At 41.5% G+C, this 15992-nt stretch overlaps 1 protein-coding gene and 1 pseudogene across 1 annotated transcript; both read left to right on the forward strand.

Annotated features, from left to right (window-relative positions):
• Positions 1-2784: 2784 nt before the first annotated feature.
• On the forward strand, positions 2785-2885 carry LOC112997883 (uncharacterized; annotated as a pseudogene).
• Positions 2886-11717: 8832 nt separating this feature from the next.
• Positions 11718-13193, forward strand: LOC102667956 (uncharacterized). Its single transcript, XM_006574053.1, has one exon. It carries the CDS (start codon positions 11718-11720, stop codon positions 13191-13193), a length of 1476 nt encoding a protein of 491 aa, XP_006574116.1.
• The last annotated feature ends 2799 nt before the right edge of the window (positions 13194-15992 follow it).

The following is a 15992-nucleotide window of genomic DNA, read 5'->3' on the forward strand; positions in this document are numbered from 1 at the left end:
AATTAATAAAAACAACAACTCTGTATGTATGATTCTGAAAGGAAAAATTTGATATTTAAACAACAATTCAATCCACCCTAGTGCAGCAATTTTAGTCCCAAAAATTTAGGCCAATTTAATCCAAACAATTTTAAGCATTCACTAACAACTCATGTAATTGCATATAAGGAAATGTTGAAGTTTCATGCTTAATTCACACCTTTGGCATTTAATTTTAACAACCTAACTTGATCATACACCTAAACTAATGGCTGAACATGTGTAAAGATTGTTATTCATTCAGATTTCAAAAGAGCACATGGTATAACCAATGTGACATTTCATCGAACACTTGGGGTGCACATGTTTTAGGCATGTATAAATGAAGGATAAAGGACAACAAGAAAATGCAAACATGTAGAAAGCTAAGAGTAGGCCTAGAATCATTCAGAATAGCACAGATCGGAGCACCTAATCATTCATTCATTCACAAATCTATATTGCAAGTTATTGAAAAAAAAGCAACAAAAACATCAAATAACACAAGGAAAATGTGAAAATTAGATAGAGGTGTGGTACTTACTAGAATGAGATGGAGTGGTGTGTGCAAAATGAAGAATTTTGGGGAAAAAAGATAGCTTGGGTGAGTATTTGGGAGAAGGAGAGCATAGCTTTGTGCACAAAAATGAAGAAGTTTTGAAATATTAAGGTGGGGTGAAATCTGATTTTGCCCTTTTTATTTTTATCTGCATACGTGCACTCGCCCAAGAGAGCTCCCCACTCGCCTAGGAGAGTTAACCCCCCATTTTTTATGAGTAGAAAATGTTTTGTAATACACTTACAATTTTAACAATTTAAAAAGAGTTCAAACAAATAGATATTTGCACAACACAATTATGTAATTAGGAAAAGAAAATTAAAAGCAGAGTTCAGAAATACTAAATTGCCTCCCAGGAGCGCTTCTTTAATGTCTTTTAAGCTGGACATCCTTGTTGTGGTTCAAGCCTCTTGTAGTTGGACGACAGTGGTTAGCTTCTCGAAATCACCACTTAAGTAGTGTTTGATTATGTTGCCATTCACGATCCATGTTCTCTTGGTGGTTAGATCCTCCAATATCATTGCTACATGTGGCATAACTTCTTTGATGATGAATGGTCCAGACCACTTGTATTTCAGCTTACCTAGAAACAATCTTAATCTAGAATTAAATAACTATACTTGTTGACTAGGCTGAAAATTCCTTTTTGAAAGCTTTTTATAATGACAATTTTTTACTCTTTGCTTAAAGCTTGGAATTCTCGTAAGCTTGAAACCTCAGTTCCTCCAATTCATGGAGTTGGAGCTTCCTATGTTCACCAGCTGCATTTGAGTCAAAGTTCATAAACTTTAATGCTCAATAAGCTTTATGTTCCAACTCAACAGGTAGGTGACACGATTTGTCATAGACCAATTTGAAGGGAGTAAGTCCTATAGGAGCTTTGTATGCTGTTCTATATGCCCACAAAGCTTCATCTAGTTTTTAGGACTAATTCTTCCTTGATTGAGCAACTATTTTTTCTAAGCTTTTCTTAACTTCTCTATTAGAAACTTCAGCTTGCCCGTTAGTCTGAGGGTGGTAAGGTAAGGCTACCTTGTGTTTGACACTATAGTGTTGGAGGATTTTTGTGAGTTGCACATTACAAAAATGAGATCAGCTGTCACTTGTTAGTACCCTGGGTGTGCCAAACCTTGAGAAGATTTTTTTATTTAGGAAGCGAATAATGGTTTTTGCATCTACATGTTGTACCGCTATTGCTTCCACCTATTTTGGTACATAGTCCACATCCAATAAAATGTATTCATGTGAGTAAGATGATGGAAATGTACCTATGAAATTTATCCCCTAGCAGTCAAAATCTTTGACTTCCAGAATGTTCTACAGTGGCATTTCATTCCTTCTGGAGAGTCCACCTATTCTTTGACATTTGTCACACCTTTAGACGTATTCATGAGCATCTTTACACAAGGTAGGCCAATAAAAACCAGATTGAAGAACCTTGACAATAGTCCTTTTTCTATTGTAGTGGCCCTTGTAAGGTGAACTATGGCAATGCCCCAATATGCTTCTTGCCTCCCCCTGAGTTACACACCTCCTGAGGAGATTGTTTGCTTCAATTTTAAACAGATAGGGATCATCCCACCCAAAATATTTAGCGTCCCTGAAAAACTTCTTCTTCTGGTGCCAAGTTAGATCATTAGGAAGTGCACCAACTGCTTTAAAATTAGCCTTCTCAACAAACCATGGCCTTATTGCAATGTTGAATATCTTCTCATCAGGAAACTCATCTCAAATCTTAGGTCCTTGTGTGGTCACCTCATCAATAGTCAGCCCGGAAAGATGATCAGCCATTGTATTTTCACTTCCCTTCTTATCCTTGATTTTCAAATCAAATTTCTGCAACTATAAAATCCAACGGATAAGTCAGGGTTTAGAAGAATCATTTTAACCAACAAATATATTATAGCAGCATGATCAGTAAAAACCACAAGGACTCTATTTGCTTGGTTAAGGCCTTTATTTGCTGAGTCAAGTGTTTGTTTTGAGCCAGAATTACATTCTAAGCATCTAGCTCTATTATACCTTTTCTTTGAATTGAAGCTCTATCATGGTTACTCTAATAATCACTGGTTGCTATGGAGTTAATGATTACAATTGCTTCCTCCAGACTCTTTGACATCGTAGTACCTCCAGCCGAGGCATCAAGAATCATCTTTGTTTGAGGTTTCAAACCACTATAGAAAATATGTAATTGTGCAGCATCATCGAAATTATGGTTTGGGCACCTCTGCAACAAAGCTTTGAATCTCTCCCATGTTTCACAGAGAGGTTCATCAGACCCTTGGGAAAAAGTAGCAATGGTGGATTTTGCATTGATGAATCTAGACGGAGGAAAAAACCTTTCAAGTGTTGAGGCTTATGTTTGGATGTTATTGGAGCCATGTCTTTGCCTTACCTGCCAAGGAGAATGGGAAAGCTTTGAGATAGCCAGCTTCAACATATTCAGCAGAAGTTCCCATGATACTACACAACTTCATGAAGGTAGAGAAATGTGTGTATGGATCCTCATGATCCATTCCATCAAAGGGGTGTGAGCCAATTAGACTGAGCACTGCTAGATTTAATTCCACAACCTTGTTGCTGAAAAGAGGAATAACTATGCTATTGTAATGATTTGGTCCTTGTTGATAAGCATAGTCACCATGAGTCCTCCTTGGTGGTCTATTTCCTTCTCCTCCTCGATCAGCCATGTTATCTTCTACAAGTGGCTTTTCAGTTGAAGGATAATCAGTAGAAGAAAACTCGCCTAGTATTTTAGTGGTTGCTCATTTCTTTTTCTTCCCGTTGTTCCTTTCAGTCTTGGTAATTTCTGGATCAAATGGCATTTTATCTCCTAGAATTTTGCCTCGCATAAAGGAAAAAAGAACACACTACAACAACCCGTAAGCACCAAGGTTAGTTAAAATAATATAACAAGAGAATTTATACAAAAATAAAAGAAATAATTACAAAAGTAAGAAAAATAGCCTATCTAATTGAAAATTTAAATCCGAAAGAACTAAGTGGGCGACTCCAGTCCCCGACAATGGCGCCATAAATTTGTTAGACTTTTGGTAAGCTTACCAATTGTTGTCGTAGGTTACAGATTTGCGAAAAAAGATCGTCTCCACAGGGACTTGAGCTACTGAATTCATTCGGATAAAGGTTATTAGTTTAATTGTTATGTAATAGTTTAGTCCAAATATCATGGGTTTTTCAGTTAATGAAAGATAATTTAAAGTAATGAAATAACGGAATTTACAAAAATGATGGAAATAATGAAAAAATAGAATTTAGTGCGTTGGAAATACGTAAAGTTACAGAAACAATAATAACAAAGTTTAATTAATTTAAAAAAATGTAGGATTGAATTTTATCATTCATACCCTCAGTATCCTAATAATATTAACATATATAAATCATTTTCTAGCATTATTGATGCACACATTAAGTTACCTCAAGTTGATCCCTCACACCTGAGACCTAAAGAATATTTGCTAAATATCGATCCCTTGCATATGAAGTAAATACCTCTGCATTGCAATCATAATCTTGTGCTTTTTGCAATCAAAAACATTATGCCATATTCCTAGCAACGTAGTGTAAAGAGTAACTTCATTCAGTTTAAATTCTAAGAGTACTTCCTACTCAAACTTAAAATCCAATTTCACGAAACTAGTTATCAAATACAATGAAACATTACGAGTAGAATGAAATCACCAATAATGAGTAGAAAAGATTCATACATATATAATATCTGTCGCAACCTACCTTACGATGGGATGGTGAAAGAAAATAAAAGAGGCATCTTCTAAAAAGAAAAACGAGTGGGAGTCACCAGCAACGTTTATTTAAGGAAAACGCTAGAAAAACCAAAAGAGGTCTACGAATTTTGAAAATAAGGGTTTGTGAGTTGTTTATGGGTAGGGAAGGTATTAGCATCCCACGTGCCCATCACAAGGGACAGTAGACTTTAATCGAGTGTGCACAATGTTACTTCCAAATTATTTATTTGCCCAAGAGCTGTGAATTGCTTTTATTACATTATTTTTTTATTTTTTTTTCGAGTCGACAAGGGTGTTGCCCTTGCTCCTACATATCCTCAGGTGCAATGAGAAAATCAGACCTATTTAGTTCTTCAAGTCTGAATGTTTGTGTGTTAAATTAATTTCATGTCTTTGAAAGATTTATTTTAATTGTGAACAAAGAGCCGCTAAGGCGTTTGACCTTGAAATGATGTTTAAAATTTTTAAAAGCAGAGATAACTGTTAAGACGTTGAACCTTGAAACAATCTCAAGTGATATTTAATAAAAAGAAGTTTGGGTTTGTGAATTGATTTCCCTTTCATTTATTTGTGTTCATTAATTTCTAGACTCACAAAAGAAAAGAAAATGATTTCATGGCACCGATGATCGGCTAGAATTAAGCCTTACAAATTGATCGAGGTCGTACCCGAATCAAATAAACAATAGAATGCAGTAACTAGGAAGTGATCCTAGGTCGTTTCCCAACGAGCAATGACTGACCAAATGTTCATAATATGCTTCGTTATAACAGTAACAATTGGGGGGGGGGGGGGGAGGTGTGTGTTTGTTTTGTGGATTTAAAAACAAGCAGATTGGAATACGAAATTAATAGTATTAAAAATGTGTTGTTTCCTCTGATTCAGAAGCCATTTTCTTATCCTAGGTTATGAGGATTTCACCCCTGGCAGTTAACCACTTAATCTAACCCTAATTTAATTTACTAAGCGAAAATCAATTTAGGATTGTCAATATGTGATTAAGCAACACATACACCAATTAACCCCTTGTTCATTAAGCATGAACGTAATTTAAGCACAGAGGCAATTAATCGAACACGAAGCATGCATAGATTAACAAAACACATATGGGTTAATTGGTGAAGGGAAAACCGATAGGAGAGCAACAATAAAAATAGAACCTCAAAGAGAGTTACGGTTCATCCTCAGAGGGAAACAACACTAGAAATTTAGTCTTTCATAAGTTCAACAAAAGCAGAAAACGTAAATGAAACTAGAAGCAGAAACGTAAGTGAAGCTAAAGGAAGAAAACCTAAATGAAGCTAAAAGCATAAGAAGGAACAAAAACAAAATTGCAATTGAAAGCAGAAAATGGAAAAAATGAATTCACGTGAATAGTAATACAAAGCTAAAAACGTAAAACCCTAAAACTCCCTGTACTCAGCTTGGGTATTTTTTCCTGAATAATAGAATCAAATTTACACAAATCCCAAGGCTGCTATTTATAAGGGTCACTCAAAGTCACTGGGCCCTATTACATTATTTTGGCCTAAAACAAAATAAAAAAATAACTGAACGCAATAAAAAATGAAATTAGACAAAATCTAATAAAATTATATGCTCTCTTCAAGTCCAATTTGGCTCAGCCCAATAGCTTATAATTATCCTGAAATTGAATTAAAAACACCAAATTAGTCAAGTGGGCCCAATTGATAAAACTGAATAATAAATTTAACAATTAGAGTAAATCATTAATTAAATTGGTGACAAAAAGGGTTAAGAAATAGGAGAAAATAATGGCACATCAAAATCCCCATACTTAGCCGTTTGCACTCCTGGGCAAAATGAAACAAAGAACAAAATCCAAGGATATCAAAGAGAGACAAACAAAAACATTTACATATTTCTCAATGAACATCAAGGAATGAAAGGAATGGGTAACATCTAACATGAAGAGATCCAAAGAGTCAAGACATTCATGAAAATCATCCAAGCAACCCAATCATGGCAAAATAGTTAGTCAGCTCAAGTGATAAAGCCTCACAAAATATACACTCTATCTCTCAAGTGTCTAGGCTACTATTTACCCTCAAAGCACCCATGAAAACCAACACCACATAAACTTGGCAAGATTCTAAAATTGACAATCAACCCATAAGCACAAGCACATGAGGATCAAAAGGTCTTTTAAGGCTGTAATGGGGCTAAGGACAAGGTAGGGAAAAATATGGAATAAGTAGCTAAATCCCAAAGGAATAGAGGAACAATGGGGAATAAGTGCATATTAAGAAAAAAATAAGAAAACCTAAAGATAAAATTTAAACATAAAGAGTAGAACCAAGAGTCTCATCATTCTTTTTCTATTTAAGATCTTATTCACTCAACTTTATTGCTTTTCTTTTTCTTTTTCTAATTGATTCAACTTGATTTTTTTTAAGCGTAGCATTTGAGAAATAGCATATCATTCAGCATGTCCAACATTTAACCAATATACAATGTACATCAAGTATGGCCCAAAATACATCATGAGGCATAGCCAACAAAACATGTTATCCAATGAAACAAAACCCCCCACACTTATTCCCAAAACAATTCCAAAGCTCCAAAATTCCTTAAGGTTAAGGTGAGATCATGGTTTTTCACTTAAGGCTTGTAATGAGCTTCAAAATAAAGAAAGGGAAGCATAGGCTCAAAGGGCTATCAAAGGAATTAATTCAAGGTAAGTCCATTTGGCTAGAGGCTTATAAGAACAAAATTGCCTAAATCATTTCCAAATATGCATGTGAATTAGGAAGCATCAACAAGAATCAAGCCAAGGCTATTGTGCAAGCAATCAATGGGGGCAAAACACACCAAATGATTATGATGATGGCTCAAATTCTCACAAAGGTAAACTTATCACTTTCAAATTGAGCTTTCAAAACCATCATGACATGTAGAGGAAAAACAAGGATTTCAAATCACAAAATGTCAAGAAACTTTTATTTTCAAAACAATAACCCATTACTTGAACATAACCTATAATTCAAACAAAAACATGCAAAGTTGTACATACAAACAGATTTGAAAGATTAAACAACACATTGTCCTCAATGTAGCACAATTAAAAGATTAAAAGCAATTAAACCATCTGTCATACCCTAATTTCATCCGGGGACCATTGTTTGGTGGCATGCAACCTTTTCTTGATCACTTCAAGGTACTTAACACCCATCGTTAGGCAATCTGCGAGGTTCCGCGACATGCCGGAAGTCGAAAGGAAGCATAGTTGCACAATCCGTAAAAGTTCTGCAACATTCCAAAGGTCAAAAGGGGCATTGTTGCATAATCCGTAAGGTTTCATGACATTCCAGAAAGAAAATAAGTGTCGTTACGTAATCCGTAAAGTTCCGTAACGTTACGGAAAAGGAATCAACAAAAAAGTAAAAGGGGAGTGTATTTAGTAAAAAAAGGGTGTGCAAATAGCAACCAGGCCCATTACAGCCTCCCTCTTTTGCGCTATAAGTAGGGGAAAAAGGGCAGAGTAATTTCATTCAGCCCTTCTGGTATATAGGATTCTCTTGAAATTAGTGCAAAAATTTGTTTCTGTGAAGAAAATCCAAGCCGAGGCGATTCCGTAACGCTTCCGAGATGTTTCCGTGAGTGATTTCGTGAAGATTCTTCACCGTTCTTCATCGTTCTTCGTCGCTCTTCGGTCATCAACCGGTATGTTCCCGTAACCGAATCTTTCAATTCATTCTATGTACCTTTAGTGGTCCCCACTTGTTTCGCATGCTTTTATTTTCATTTCGTTTGTTTTCTGTACCCCCTTTTGACGTGCTTTAACCATTTATTAAGCTGTTTTCTCGCCTAATAAATAATAAAATGAATTTCCACCAATCATTTGAATTGTGATATCGTTTAATCTCTGTTAAAATAAAATCCAACCGATCTTTCATGCCGTAACCACGTTTAAAAACCAAAAGAGGCAAAATAATAATAAAATAATCAAAATATCTTTGAATAAAATAATCAAAAAAATCAATTGGACACTTTTCTTTGGGATTTTTATTAATTGAATTGACTAATAACCAAAGTGAAACTAAGGCTAAAATCAACTCACAAATCAAGCTTTTTCCATAAAAATCACTTAAAAATTGTTTTAAGGTCCAACGCCTTAAACAGGCCTCTTTGCTTTTTATTGGTTAACGTGGACTTTCGAAAGCATAAAATCAACATGTAACCTTGTCGCTACTTTCAAAAAACAAGAGATCATTAATGGTCCAACACCTTAATGTTTCTCTCCTTTCAATAGAATTAAAAAACCAAGAGATCGTTTAAATGGTCCAACGCCTTAAATGACTTTTGTTCGGTAAAAACATATCTTGCAAAAAAGGATAAAAACAACTTAACCAACGTTCAGTTCTCAAAAGAACTACGTAGGTCTGATTTCCTTATCACAATTGAGGAATACGTAGGAGTAAGGGAAACACCCTTGTCGACAACAAAAAGATAAAAAATACAAAAAACGTAAAAAGACATAAAAACGTAAGAGAGGGAAAATAAAACAATTTGAAGTCATCTTTGCACACTCGATTAAAGGCTGCCGTCCTTTGTGACGGACGCGTGGGGTGCTAATACCTTCCCCGTGCGTAAATACAACTCCCAAACCTTTCACACTTAAAGTTCGTAGACCACACCCTTTTTCCGGTTTTTTCGACGTTTTCCTTGAATAAATGTTGGTGGCGACTCTGCGCATTTTCCTTTCTTGGAAGACGCACCCGTGAGCCCTCGCGTCGCCCTCCCGCCGAAGGGTAGGTTGCGACTGTTGGCGACTCCACTGGGGACTTTTTTTTAGAGAGTTAGGCCTTCTAATCGCGTGCAATATCATGACTTCCTCTTTTGTCTGTTTCCTTTTATTTCCCTTACGTTCTTGTATATAACTCTTTGATGCTTTTAGTGTGTTTTGAAATGTATGCATGAGATAGATATTTATTCATTTGATGCACACAACACCAACACCTTTTTGCACACGGTGAGTTGAAAAGGGGCCTTATACCCGGGTCCATGGGAACATAAGGAGTGGAGGTGAATCTGTGGTCATGCTGGGTCTCCAACTTGCTTGATAACAGTGAACCCTCATCTTGCAATGGCGGACACCTACTCCGCCCCCGAGGAGATCCACAGACTCCTCAGCTATTGTCAGCATGTGATAGACTTAATGGCCCATATAATTAGGAACCGCTAGGAAGTTTGTATTGTCACTCAGATCTTGACTAGTTATAACTTTCTGAATAAAATGAGTTTGTCCCGTGATTTTACTCCAAAATCAGTGCGAATCGAATCACTCCCACATTTTCATCTCTAGCATACATTCATTTTTGCGTACTCCTCACGTTTGGTTTTTTAGGAAAAACGCCATAACTAAGCACGCCCCAAGGCATCCCTATCGCACCAGATCCAAATCTAGGACGATGGGTGACCAAGAGGAAGTATAGGAGCAGATGAAAGCTGACATGTCGGCTTTGAAAGAGAAAATGGCTTCCATGATGGATGCCATGCTAGGAATGAGACAACTAATGGAGAATAACGCGGCAACCGCCGCCGCTGTCAGTTCGGTTGCCAAAGCAGACCCAACTCTCCCAGCTACCGTGCACCACCCTATCCCAAGCGTGGTAGGACGAGAAAGAAGCACACTGGGGCACATCAACAACCCTCATCCGGTGTACAACCGAGTAGCTTACCCCTATGGATTACCACCTAATTACACACCACCAGTCATACGTGATGATGCGGGTCATATCCCTCCCCCCATCCTTGAAGGGGATCCTCCTCGACAATCGGACGAGGTCCACGAGGATCGTCGAGAGCATGCCCAGGGAGACATCGATTCCTACTCCCCGTTCCCCGTCGAGGGGTCGACACCCAACGCGCTAGCTCAGCCCAACCTCACGGGAGAACCCTGAAACCACCCAACACAACCAATATTTTTGTCCGCAGGAGGGCCACCCCTGGCAGCAGAGGAAAATGGGAAACTCGATCTCATCGAAGAGAGATTGAGGGCTGTTGAAGGCTTTGGCGATTATCCGTTCACGGACATGACTGACCTTTGCTTAGTGCCGGACGTCGTCATCCCCCCGAAATTCAAGGTACCTAATTTCGATAGGTACAAAGGGACGACTTGTCCTAAGAATCATCTCAAAATGTATTGTCAAAAAATGGGTGCGTATTCCAGGGACGAGAAGTTGTTGATGCATTTCTTCCAAGATAGCTTGGCTGGGGCAGCGGTCATCTAGTACACTAATCTAGAAGCTTCCCGTATCCGCACTTGGAAGGATCTGATTACCGCCTTCCTTAGGCAGTATCAGTACAACTCTGATATGGCTCCTGACCGGACTCAACTGCAAAACATGGTTAAACGGGAAAGCGAGTCCTTTAAAGAATACGCTTAGCATTGGAGGGATATGGCAGCGCAGGTAGCCCCTCCAATGGTCGAGAGGGAGATGGTTACCATGATGGTAGATACCTTGCCTGTGTTTTACTATGAGAAATTAGTAGGCTACATGCCCTCCAGCTTCGCAGACTTGGTATTCGCTAGGGAAAGGATCAAGGTGGGCTTGAAGAGACGGAAGTTCAATTATGTCTACTCCACAAGTGCCAACGGTAGGAGGATTGGAGCAACTGGGGCAAAGAGGAAGGAAGGAGATACCCATGCCGTCACTTCAACGCCTGCATGGGTCAAGCCGCCGCAGATCTCCCACGGTACCCACCAATATGTGCAACATCACCCAAGCTTCTCCGCTTGCGCCGGGGACTCCTCCAACTCAGCGCCCGTACAACCAAGGGCGCCCGCGCCCGTCCAGAGGGAGGTCCCCCAAGCTCTGGTTTCGACCATGACTCGCCCGACCAACAATGCCCACCTTGGCGTCGGTTCCAACGCAGCAAGGAACTTTCCCCCAAGGCCAACTCAAGAATTCGCCCCGATCCCGATGACGTACAAAGACCTCTTGCCATCCCTCATCGCCAACCAAATGGTTGTGATATCTCCCGGAAAGATCTATTAGCCTCTTTTCCCGAGGTGGTATAACCCTAACGCAACCTGCGCATACCACGGGGGAACCCCGGGCCACTTAACCGAACAGTGCATGGCCTTCAAACGCAAGGTTCAAAGTTTGATAGAAGCCGAATGACTAAGATTTCAAGAGGACTGGCCCAACGTAAAGACAAACCCGCTTGCCAATCATGGAGGGGGAGCTGTTAATGCCATCGAGTTGAGTAGGTTGCGCAGGTCCAAACCCTTAAGGGACGTAATGACCCCCAGAAGGTTTATCTAGGAGGCCCTACAAAAGGGGGGCGTGATTCCCCACGGTGGGCACGAGAAGGATTCTTGTCTGATGCATCCCGGCGTGCCACATAGCATGGAAACAGGTTTAGCAGTAGAAGACCTATTGCAACAAAAGATAGACCAAGGCCGGCTAGAAGTCGGCGATGAGGGGGATGAAGAACAACATATATGCATGCAATCCGCAGATGAGGAAGGTCTTAGAAAGCCTAAACCTTTGGTAATACATTTCACCAGGGACACAGCTCCCCAAACGCCCCGACACCCCTCGGTAGTTGGACCTATTCCATTTCCATACAAAAACAGCCACGCAGTTCCGTGGAGGTACGCGCCTCCAACTGAAAGGAAGGAAGGAGCTATCGACATCAGCTCGCTATCGACCAAAGTAACCAATATCACGGGATTGAGCGGCATGACCCGTAGCGGTCACGTATTCGCGCTCCCTGACTTGCCAATGCAGCCCGCAAACGCTAAAGGGAAGGCAAGGATGACGGAAGGACAAAATGTCAAAGTGACCCCCGCTCCGGACGAGGATGTTCCGATGAAAGGTCTTTTTGAGGGAAGAGAGGGCTGTGACAAGAAAGAGGTATCGCTCGAGGAGGCCGGCGAGTTCCTCCGCATTATTCAACAAATCGAGTTCAAAGTCATTGAGCAACTCAACAAAACCCTGACTAGAGTCTCTCTTTTGGAACTGCTCATGAGCTCTGAGCCTCATCGAGCTTTGCTGGTAAAAGTCTTGAATGAAGCTCATGTAGCCCAAGACATCTCCACAAAAGGCTTTGGGGGACTCGTCAATAACATCATCGCCAAAAACTACCTCACCTTTGCTGAAAAGGAAATCCCTGCCGAGAGGAGAGGACATAACAGGGCTTTGCATGTGTCAGTCAAATGCATGGAACACGTCATGGCCAAAGTACTCATCGACAACGGCTCCAGTTTGAACGTGATGCCCAAAAACACGTTGGAGATATTGCCATTTAATGCTTCCCATCTAAGGCCAAGTTCTATGGTGGTCCATGCCTTCGATGACAGCCGCCGAGAGGTGAGGGGAGAGATCGACCTCCCCGTACAGATAGGGCCTCATACCTGCCAGGTTATATTCCAATTGATGGATATTAACCCGGCTTACAGCTGTCTTTTGGGGTGCCCGTGGACCCACTCAGTGGGAGTCGTCCCCTCTACACTCCACCAAAAGCTGAACTTCATAGTGGAGGGACATTTGGTCATAGTATTGGGTGTGCAAGACGTCTTGGTAAGTTGCCCTTCCTTTATGCCATATGTGGAAGCCACGGAGGAGTCGTTGGAAACGGCTTTCCAATCTTTTGAGGTAGTAAGCATTGCCTCCTTAGATTCCCTCTCTGGGCAGCCTCGCCTGTCTGATACGGCAATGATGGTGGCCAGGGTGATGTTGGGGTACGGCTACAAGCCCGGAATGGGTTTGGGCAAGAACAACGATGGTAGAACTAGCCTGGTAAGCACCAGAGGAAACCGCGGGAAGTTTGGGTTAGGCTATAAACCTATGCAAGTTGACATAAGGAAAAATATCTCATAAAGGAAGAACAAAGGCAAAGGCCCACGGTTGGGACAGCAAGCCAAAGAGGCCTCACCCTGCCACATCAATAGAAGCTTTATAAGTGTGGGTTTAAGACGCGAAGGCCAAGTCGCCGCGATATGCGAGGATGACTCGCCGAGGAGATCGGATTTGGTATGGTCATGTCCTCCCAGTTTCCGACTAGGAAATTGGCGAGTGGAGGAACGCCCAAACATTTGCACGACGAGCTTAATGTAACCTTTTGTAGCTTTAAAACTCTACAGTTGGGCCTAGGCTTTACAGTTTCCATTTGTTAAGGCATTATGTCTTTTGTTCTTGAAGTTATAATATAAAGATCTTTCTTCATTTGTTCCTATGCCTCTACCCATTCTCATTCATTTGCATGTTTATTTCTTTATGCTTAAAATGCCAGATCCGACGACGAGTCCCTCGAAGGTACTAATACTCGGGACCCGACCGTCAATTTCGAGCAAGAAGCGGGTCGGATGGAGTGAAGAGGACGAGGATGTGGGGCTTCCCCTAGAGCTGGAGAGGATAATCGCTCAGGAGGACCGAGAGATGAGGCCTCATCAAGAAGAGATAAAACTCATAGACTTAGGAACCGGCAGTGGGAAAAAGGAAGTAAAAATAGGCACGGGTATGAACGCACCTGTCCGTGAAGAATTAATGGTCTTGCTGAAAAACTACCAAGACATCTTTGCCTAGTCGTACCAAGATATGCCTGGTTTGAGTTCTGACATCGTACAATACAGATTACCTCTAAATCCTGAGTGTTCCCGGTAAAACAAAAGATGAGGAGGATGAAGCCCGAGACGTCCCTAAAAATAAAAGAAGAGGTAAAAAAACAATTTGACGCTAGCTTTCTGGCTGTCGCTCGGTACTCGGAATGGGTTGCCAACATTGTACCGGTCCCTAAGAAGGATGGGAAGGTACGAATGTGTGTGGATTATCGTGACCTAAATTGAGCCAGTCCCAAAGGCAATTTCCCTTTGCCGCACATCGATATCCTCGTGGATAATACAACCAATTTCGCTCTGTTTTCCTTCATGGATGGGTTCTCCGGCTACAATTAGATAAAAATGGCACCAGAGGATATGGGAAAGACTACCTTCATCACCCTGTGGGAGACGTTCTGTTATAAAGTGATGTCTTTTGGACTCAAGAATGTCGGGGCAACCTATCAACGGGCTATGGTGGCTTCGTTCCACGACATGATGCACTGAGAAATCGAGGTCTATGTAGACGACATGATCGCCAAGTCTAAAACCGAGGAGGAACACCTTGTCAACTTGCAGAAGTTGTTCGAAAGGCTTAGGAAGTATCGATTGAGGTTGAACCCCGCTAAGTGCACCTTCGGGGTCAAGTCGGGAAAATTACTGGGTTTCATCGTAAGCCAGAAAGGGATAAGGGTGGACCCCGAAAAGGTGAAAGCCATCCTTGAAATGCCAGAACCACTTACCGAGAAGCAGGTCCGAGGTTTCCTGGGGCGTTTGAACTACATTGCCAGATTCATATCACAGCTCACCACTATCTGTGAGCCATTTTGGACGAGTCAATGGGGTGTATGTTGGGGAAACATGACGAGTCCGGGAAAAGAGAGCGCGCCGTCTACTACTTGAGTAAGAAGTTCACGGCTTGTGAGATGAACTACTCCCTGTTGGAAAGAACGTGTTGTGCTTTAGTCTGGGCGTCCCACCATCTAAGACAGTGCATGCTGAGCCATACCACCTGGCTGATATCCAAAATGGACCCAGTCAAGTACATCTTTGAGAAGCCTGCTCTCACAGGGTGGATCGCCTGGTGGCAGGTTTTGCTATCCGAGTTCGATATAGTCTATGTCACCTAAAAGGCGATAAAGGGAAGCGCCTTGGCGGATTACTTGGCTCCGCAGCCTCTCAACGACTATCAACCCATGCATCTCGAGTTCCCGGATGAGGACATCATGGCCTTGTTTGTGGAAAAACTAGACGAGGACAGAGACAAGTGGATCGTGTGGTTTGATAGAGCGTCAAATGTTATAGGCCATGGCGTTGGGGCAGCATTGGTCTCTCCGGACAATCAATGTATACCTTTCACAGCCAGGCTGGGGTTTGACTGCACCAATAACATGGCTGAATATGAAGCATGCGCTCTGGGCGTCCAGGCTGTAATTGACTTCAACAAGCTACTCAAGGTGTACGGAGACTCGGCGCTGGTGATTCACCAGCTAAGAGGGGAATGGGAAACTAGAGACCACAAGCTGATACCCTACCAGGCCTATATCAAGGAATTGGGTGGGTTCTTTGATGAGATCTCCTTCCATCACATTCCCCGAGAGAAAAATCAAATGGCGGATGCGCTCGCCACTTTAGCGTCCATGTTCTAGCTGACACCGCACAGAGACCTACCATACATTGAGTTCAGATGTCGTGGCAGACCCGCACATTGTTGTCTGGTGGAAGAAGAGCGGGACGGTAAGCCTTGGTATTTTGATATCAAGCGGTACGTTGAAAGCAAAGAGTACCCACCGGAGGCTTCCGACAACGACAAGAGGATGTTTAGGAGATTGGCGGCCGGCTTCTTCTTGGGCGGAAGCATACTATACAAGAGAAACCATGACATGGTTTTGCTACGCTGCGTGAACGCTAAGGAAGCTGAGAGCATGCTGGGGAGGTCCATGAGGGCTCTTTTGGTACGCACGCTAACGGGCATGCCATGGCTAGGAAGATCTTAAAGGCAGGCTACTATTGGCTCACCATGGAAAGCGATTGTTGTCTCCAGGTGAGGAAGTGTCACAAATTCCAGACGTTTGCAAACAAT

This window comes from Glycine max, chromosome 1, assembly GCF_000004515.6.
Source record: "Glycine max cultivar Williams 82 chromosome 1, Glycine_max_v4.0, whole genome shotgun sequence".
Lineage (NCBI taxonomy): Eukaryota > Viridiplantae > Streptophyta > Magnoliopsida > Fabales > Fabaceae > Glycine > Glycine max.

What these genes read in the sequence shown, in the direction of transcription:
- LOC102667956 (XM_006574053.1), top strand. Translation starts at nt 11,718, where the DNA reads ATGGAAACAGGTTTAGCAGTAGAAGACCTATTGCAACAAAAGATAGAC.